General features: G+C 32.6%; 1 protein-coding gene across 2 annotated transcripts; it reads right to left on the reverse strand.

The window, feature by feature from the left end:
• Positions 1-274: 274 nt before the first annotated feature.
• Positions 275-6,905, reverse strand: LOC106473906 (ubiA prenyltransferase domain-containing protein 1 homolog). 2 transcript variants are annotated; one of them, XM_013934595.2, is made up of 2 exons: positions 6,404-6,905; positions 275-4,213 (listed from the first exon to the last, which is right to left on the reverse strand). In XM_013934595.2, the coding sequence occupies exon 2, from the start codon at positions 4,173-4,175 to the stop codon at positions 3,186-3,188; it is 990 nt and encodes a 329-aa protein (XP_013790049.1). In that variant the 5' UTR covers positions 4,176-4,213; positions 6,404-6,905; the 3' UTR covers positions 275-3,185. The 2 variants fall into 2 exon arrangements, with proteins under 2 accessions (XP_013790049.1, XP_022258021.1); XM_022402313.1 differs by having other exon boundaries at positions 6,782-6,903.
• Between the last annotated feature and the right edge of the window lie 1,826 nt (positions 6,906-8,731).

The raw sequence follows: 8,731 nt of genomic DNA on the forward strand, positions 1-8,731 counted from the left end.
CCTCAAGATAACCACCCAAGAAGGAGTGGGTGGGCGGAAGGCAGTAAAAATAAACTTTTATTTTCTACGACAGTGAAAAAATCATAATTTAAGTAACTGTCACTTACATCTAAATGTTAACACGATTAACATATTAAATTTCAGTATGCTGTAGCCATTGCCACCCAGAACATCTTTTACCAAAGACTGGTTTTAGATTCTCTAAGTTCACTTCGATTTCAAAATCTAATCAAATTCATTATATTCTAAATAAGCGTACACTGTTAAAGGCCAGTTTGTATCATGAGAGACAGATCTCACAAATAAGTTTATTAGATACAGTGTATTTCACAATTCTACAATCATGTAAATGTATGTATCCTCCATCTTCTCTTGCATTTATTAGGCAGTGAATTCAATAACTTGTAGGTTTTATCAGCAATTTGGTTAAAAAATGGTATCTTGGCACATCTGTTACACTCTTTAGAGCAATTAAACTATTACTTTATGAGCTAACATTTTTAACCTTTTCACAACTATGTAATTCTTTAAACGATTTTTTGTTCTACAATAACCACCAGCAAAAGAAAGGTTAAACCTGAAACCAAAACTAGCTTCTTCTCCTCCTCGAGGGTTTACAAAGGCTTTTACTTGTGTATTAACATGTACTTACATTCACTCAAAGGGAAAATATTGGTAAGAAGTTATATTATAAAAATAAATTAACAAGAAACATTAATAGAAAATTATAAATTAATTAATGAATGGGTAAACTGTAAAACAATTACACAAGTAACTGGGTTAAGATTGGTGGCTCTCAATCTGTGGTCACAGGCTTTCTTCTGGTGGTCTGTGGTAAGGTCTCACGATAAAATAATAAATTCAGATAGTCTGAGAACACAGAGTTTGAGAATGACCAATTTGTTTGTTTTGAATTTCACACGAGAGCCATTTTTTCTACAGGTAAAGAAAAAAAAATTCACCTGCTATAAATATAAGCATCTTTTAGTATCTTCAGTCAATGTCAAAATTCAAATTTTGAACAATTAATGACAAGTGGCTTCCGTAACTAACAACTATCATCAAAAAATGCTTGCAGAACTTTTTATCAAAGAGCCATTTGCACTAGCTGTTCCTAGTTTAGCAGTGATAGACTAGAGGAAAGGCAGCTAGTCAACACCACCCACTGCTAACACTTGGGCTACTCTTTTACCAATAAATAGCAGGATTAACTCTCACATTATAATGCTCTCAACAGCTGAAAGGGGGTGTTCGGTGACTGGGATTCAAACCCACAGATTGAGAGTCGAGCATCCTAAGTGTCAAACAGAGTTACATTGAAAAAAAAAAGTTTTTATGGAAATTGTCCATTTTTAGGGAAAAAAGCATAAGAACTGCTAGGTGTTAAACAGAGAAATGTTAATTCACATTGTTACGAACAATTATCAGTTGTGATATAAGTAGCTGTGTACACGCTGTAATATTTCTACAGGTACAGACAAAAAAAAATTCACCTGCTACAAATAAGCAAGCATCTTTTAGTATCTCCAATCAATGTCAAAATTCAGACTCAATTTTTGAACAAATAATGACAAGTGGCTTACGTAACTATCATCAAAAATGCTTGCAAAACTTTTTACCAAAAAAAATCTGGTGCAAACTGTACAAGGTTATGCTGATCCTTAATGAGTACATGAAACAACAACACTGTTGCCTTACATAAACAATGTTTTACGCTCTTTCAGTAATAATGCATATATAAATAACACTCAGTAACAAACAGTATATCCACACCTTCAATTACGTTTAGTAAAACAAAGTTTTCAAAACACAAGTTCATTGTCCAAATAATATTTATATTTATGTGATTAATTTATTTACATAAATTATTATTATTATTATTATTATGAGGGTTTATATTACTTTCCATCAGTAAAACAACACATAACATCAATAACATAATACATAAAAGTTCAAACCCGTTGTATTTAAAAAACAATCAAGAAGACAAAAATGCTGAAAACAACTGATGTACACGGGTGAAAAATCAAGCACAGTAATGGTATACAAGGGAGAATTTTCTGCCATTCCATTAATTAACAGAAACTAAACTTTATAGGTTCATTTGCATTAAGTACGTATAGATAAAGGCTTACAAAATTCCCCAACTAATATTCTTCTTCACGCACCAGGTTGGGGGGGGGTCACTGTTTTTGAATCATATATTACAGTAAGAAAGCGACAAAAAAAATGTTAACACTTGAGAAAGAAGATATAATCTCCAGAGTAATACGCATCTGTCCAATGCTGCTAGAAAAAAATATCATGTGTTCGGTTGATTTTCTATATAAATTGTATATTTAAGAATAGTAATTAAAGAAAGTTAAGTGGAGTGAATGTAATGTATTAGAAATCATTTTTTTTTAGTTGCTAAACTCCCAATTTTCCAACTCGTTTTTCATACTGTTCACCATCAATAGCATCCATACAGCACATTATGTATTTCTCGTTTCTTACAACACCCAATGTACAGAACTAAAAATAAACTGATGAAATCACTTACGTAAAATACTAGGGAACCCCCAGAAGTAATTACTGGAATTAATTCTTATTTTCATTGTAAAATCAGTATATTACTAGTGACCTTGTAATCAAAGCTCTAGGGACCGAAAAGTAATTAAGCACATAAATAGTTTAGAAAAATGTATTTAAAAAGCCAATGGGGGTTAATTTGTTCCCATCAGTAATTTAAGGGATAAACAGTGACATAATAAATTGACGACAAAATGAATAATAAAAGACAACGTAAAAGTTTTTTCCCTTTCTGTCCGAAAAGACGCAACAAACTAATCTAGTCTTTCCTTCACACTTCACTCACAGGAAAACACACACAAATTAAAAAGTCTTTGACGTCACATCATCAGAAAATTTAGTGACCAAAGTGGTTCAAACGTCCTTTAAACAGTCTTTTAAAAAGAATCAGATTTTTATTGTATTCTTCCAGTTCACATAAAACGACAAAAAAACTACAATAGAATACATTTTACAGCTTAGCTAAGTATCGAATACCGACATGTCAGATCAAAACTATTAAGCTTTTAAAGGACAACTCTCAAAAACAGCTACAAGTACAATGCAGTTAAGTGACGTACGCTGATTAATGTAAGCTGCTGCAAGCAATGTGTACTTATAATCTCCTATGTGTTTTATTTGATGTTTAACCATGGTAAATTATATGGTTCTGCCATAATACAGCTTATCAGGTAGAACAGACCAAAGTAGACATTGAGCTTTTTCATCTGTTTTGGTAAAGTCTGCAGCCGTCCGTTACGGAACTGTTTTTCTAAGTCAAAAGCAGCGGGAAGAGTGATCAGGGGAAGTAAGAACCATTTGGTGAAATGAAGACCTAGGACAGTAAACGCTATGTAAGGCACAAACAACAAAAATGCAAACAAAATATGAGAACAGGTGTAGCCTATGAGAATGGCTACTGTAACAGCGCCTGCTCTGCTGTCGCTTTCCACATCACGGGTATTGTTACTGTGAAGAATGGCTTCCGTGTTTAGGGCTAATGGCATGGCATAAAACAACGTGTTCAAGTCCCAGGTTCCAGTCTGAGTCATATACGAGAAAAGTACTGTAACAGGGCCAAATATAACCAACACTAAAACGTCACCAAGGGCAATGTATTTCAGCCCAATACCACCTGTATAGAGAAAAGAGCTGGACAGTCCCCCAAAATACACTAATGCAAGATGCTCCATCGATGCTGGAGAGAGAAGTACTAATCCAATAAATCCCATACATCCTAATACGTAGAGGAGAACTCCTAAGTGGGCAAGGTCATCAGGAGTTAAAATCTTGTCAACGAGAATCCTGTCATCACTACGCTTGCTGTCAATACCTTTCAGAAAATCAAAGTAAGTATTTACTACGTTTCCAGCCGCGTGCACCGAGAGAGCTGATAAGCAGGTCACAAGAAATATGCTCAAGTCAAAGTGTCCAGTACTTTTGTAGGCAAGAGCAGCACCAAGTCCCACAGGAGCTAAAGATGTACTAAAAGACCAAGGACGAAGAGAGAGAAGATATGCGGAAAACCTTGATGGATACTGAATAAGTTTTCCTGACATTTTTGGCTGATTTTCTCTTTTGTTGTCATTCCCCGACGAGGACTGTTGATTGGTTGTATGATTCATGTTTATTGTAGCTCAAGCTCTTGTTAGAAATACACAATCTGTGAAAAGAATGTGGATTTATTATATACCAGTACTAAGGATATTAACACTCGTTAGAAATACACATGTACCAAATAAATCTCTTATATTTCACTCTTTCTTCAATATATAAATGAATAAAAATATATTACACATACAAGAATACCCACATATAAAGCTTAAGTCTCTTTACTTCTTTTTTTTTCTTTTTACATAATTTTAAACATGTGCTCCTTACTTTTAAATCTTTTTAAAGGAATCTTTAACCGAGAGCAATCAAAACACAGTAAAAAGGGCAACATCTTTATTAAAATTATTAAATAGCAAACATCACACAAACTGTCACTAGTAACGAAACATAAGTATTTTACAGAAAAAGCATGAGAAAAAATTGATTTGTTTATCAATATTTACAAATATAATCCGGATAGTGGCTCCAGTTCTGAAAATTATAGGTCAAATACGAGTATTTACACATTTCAAGAAATTAAAAACCTAACAAGGTTAGAAAAAAAAAATTCCTGTTTATACCTTTTAAATAAATAGAGCCATACTTGTTGTTGTAACCATTCAAAGCACAGGGAGGACAGAGTGGTATTATGTTTGAATGCCAACCTCCCTATGTCACTCATTAGGGAACCCCTAAGGATATGCCAGATTTTTTTGCCAACTGATTTAGTTTAGTTGTTTGCCAATTATAAGCAAATGTATAAAGAGACTTTTGTCAAATAATAGTTTTAGTTAAATAAATTATCACATTGCTAAGCAAGATCCTATAAAACTAATTATGGAACTGTATAAGAGCTAACTATTAAAACCATTATAAAGAAGGCATACAGTCCTACTCACTCTTCTCAAGTGAATTACATGACTTACTAATAGACTCTTTAGAGTGTAATATTATTTTACAATCACCCTATCATAAGACAGAGTTGCTCTGTACTTATCTTTAATCAAGAAAAATCCCAAAGGTATCTAAAAATTTAGTTAGTTTTATTGGAAAGAACAGAAAAATGTTGATTCAAGTCTTGGCCAGTAAACAGTATTAGTCCTATGAAAAAGTAAATTTACTTGATCTAGAACTCTTGTAACAAATTTTTTCTAATGTTTTATAACAAACCATTAAACTTAAACAATATTAGACTACTTCCAGATACGGTTATAGCATTACTCACATGTGTCGTGTTAACCTGGTTAAAAGTAGTATAAATTTTTGGTCAGGTTATCCTGCATAAAATAAATTATGTTTGTGAAATCAAACAATAAGATTTTATATACAGTTAACTGTGATACAAAAAAATCACAGTAATATAAGTTACACACTTAGTATTTGATAGTGAGATAACACAATAACTTACAATCTCAAGTGCTGCATTAATTCTTAAGTCTTACACGCTGTTTCGAAACCTCATGTAGTGATTACTGAAACATTTGAATATTATTATATACTTAACATTCGTCACATGGAAACAGTGTGCTATATGTCACTGAACAATTAAAGAAATGTCTAATAATAATTTCATCAGCTTAAGCCAATTACATGCCTAAGTTCTAGAACAATATTTGTTGTTCTGTGCCTTCTCTTATATGCTTAGTTATTTTCAATCAATGATTACAAAAAAATCAATAAAATTTTGCATATGATCAAGAAACTTGTAGTTCTACCACTATAATCGCCATGAAACTAAATAGTTATGTAAATGTTACACTTGGCATCTCGAAAAATAGTAAAATTCACCCCGGGCAAATGAGCCTAAAAATGATAAAAGTTCTTTTTAATTGTTGCATTTAAACTAACACTGAAGAATAATGTCAACTGTATTATCTAGATGTATGACTGGGAAATATAGTGTAATTTTCACATCAGCTACCAGTAGAATGAGTAGTAGTACTACCAGTACCATGATAATTTTTATACACAAACATTTTCAAAGAACTAACTCCTAAACTGCAGTTGTAAGTACAAGTGTAGGCTGAACAAAATCTTAAGCTACTTTATCATCACAATTACTTTTAGTTTTAAGATTAACCTTAAACTTCACTGAAGAAACAATAACTTGAAGATGAAGTTAAATATGAATAAACATCCAATTACAAATTCACAAAATCTAAGAAGTTAAATTTAAGTTTAAATCCTATTTATTTCAAAATAAAAGTATTAGGTAAAGCAAAGTCAAGACTCAAAATCCAATGCAAAAGCAGCATGTTACCTGTTTTAATCCTTCAAATTTCATGAATAAAACTCCAAAAATTGACAGAGCGAATCTGACGTTTACGATTTGGCCTTAAAATCAAGTAGTTAAAAGTTAACTTAACGCTTAAAACAATTAGGCCAAACAACTAAGCCTATGTTGAATAATTACCGATACTGCGATAGTAGTAGTTTTGTGCTAGTACTACTAACTAGTATTAATAAAAGTAGGCCTAGTAGTAGTAGTACTAACACTAGTTATTAGAATCAGATAACGTGACAGTAAGAAAACCGCGACTGCTTTTTAAGCCTTTCTGCGCTTCACTGCAGGCTTACAAGTTACGTTAGATTTACTTCGAACCATAAATCATTAAATGGCATAACTTAATGTCCATACCATAATTTTCAAACGAAAAACACTATAACAATGTTATAACCAATTTCCTTTTTCGAATCTAAATCTTAAACAACCTAGAACACGTATCTCAACATCTAACTAATCTTCCAACATGTAGCGTTGGTGAGTTTACGTCTTAATGACCCACTAGCAAACTTATCTAAATAACCACAAGAGGACGGAAGTAAACTAATTTCTTTCCTTTTATTTTTAATAATAACAATTTAATATAATAAAATAATATAAACAACATTAAAAAAGACAGAAATAATAGCACACAGAAAGAAACATTTTCTTATTATTTGGCGTTTGATATTTTCAACCTGAATGCAACTTATGTGACACATAAGTAAATGAACAGATCATATACGTAATTTCAGGCAGAGCCATCTTTAATTTTGAACTGCTGACCAGAGGTGGACAACCAGTGGCAAGCGCGGCCACCTACGTAGTTAATCTCAATGTAATAACAGGATTGACACTCATGTACATGTAACCCAAAAAACGGAGAACGTATTGAGTGGCATATTGCAACTCGAACCTTAAACCTTTTGATCAAGATTTAAGCACGACAACCATTAGGCCGAACCAAAGTCCGTTTTCAATATTCAGTTATTAAATAGTATATTGCTGACAAATAGCGAATGCAATCATTTAGTCTTTCTATTCTTATATTATGCAATTTTATTTTTGTACAAATTATCTATAATTTAATTTTTCAGATATAATTTTATTGATATCTAACAAAAATCAAAGTTTTCAATGACGAAATAAATATTTATAGCCATAATGATTATTTCTGTTTGGTAACTTCTTTCATGTCTTCAGTGGTTCAGTGGCAAGTTTGAAAGCTTATAATGCTAAAAACTGGATTTCGATACCCATGGTGGCCACAGCATAAATAGCCCATTATATAGCTTTGCGCTTAACAACAAACAAAAAAGAAATAAATCATGCTTCCAACGATAAATCTAAAAATTAACAAGCTTCGAGCGACCTGACATTGTAAAGACATTTTTTTCATTGTCCACCGGTGGGTCAGTGATAAGCTTATGTACTTACAACGCTAAAATCTGCGGTTCGATTCCTCACAGCTGACAGAGTGTACAGTTTTGCACTTAAAAAAAACAACTTTAGGCCCTCTATTGATTAAATGAGGAACAACATTATAATTTTTCTTACTCTCAGAGAGCTCTCATAAAAGAATTCTAGAATATTACTTTTTTTTAGTTCTGGCAATATTTCGTCTTAATTATCTAAAGCTTTTAAGTTATTTTTGCTAAACTGAAGATTATTGAGATTTGATTAGCAAAAACAATTTTCCTCACCACAAAAGAAACGTACAAGAAGAATACTTTCAGTCAATAGTAATAGTAAAGATACTAATTCAAAATCACATGTAATATACAAGAATATCATGGTTTTGTCATATTCAAGTGCCAATAGTTCTCCATAGGTATAACAGACTCGGGAGGCTGCTGATGTGCGCGCACACCACTTGGTTGGACAAAGAATTAAAAGATTGCATACTGTTACGTCTCTGGTCGTTAATTAACTTCCCGTATAATTTCTTTCTGATGAAACTTTAGCGACACGAGTCCTTTCTTAAATAAAACTGGTTTATTCTTTCTGAATACACCTTTGCAATACACTTAATTTCCACAGTCGCGCTATAACAAACGCTATAATTCACAAAGAACGTCTCACGTGCTCGACTCAACTGTCAATTACCCCTTGTTGCCGTCACTTCTTGGCCGTCTTATATAAAAGAATACTGTACATCTAGTAACCTCCCGAGGCTTCACGAAGCTTCGAGAATATGACGTGTTACTAGCGTCATGTGACCTCCGCTGTCGTAACACTGCCCCTTCCTTAGTATTCTTCGTCCCGAACAATAGCCACTTACATTAAACCAATAAACAATTAACAATAACTTAATTAAATGTACAC

This window comes from Limulus polyphemus, unplaced genomic scaffold (genome assembly GCF_000517525.1).
Source record: "Limulus polyphemus unplaced genomic scaffold, Limulus_polyphemus-2.1.2 Scaffold6613, whole genome shotgun sequence".
NCBI lineage: Eukaryota > Metazoa > Arthropoda > Merostomata > Xiphosura > Limulidae > Limulus > Limulus polyphemus.

Coding starts and splice junctions, on each gene's coding strand:
- LOC106473906 (XM_013934595.2), bottom strand. CDS start 4,175: ATGAATCATACAACCAATCAACAGTCCTCGTCGGGGAATGACAACAAA.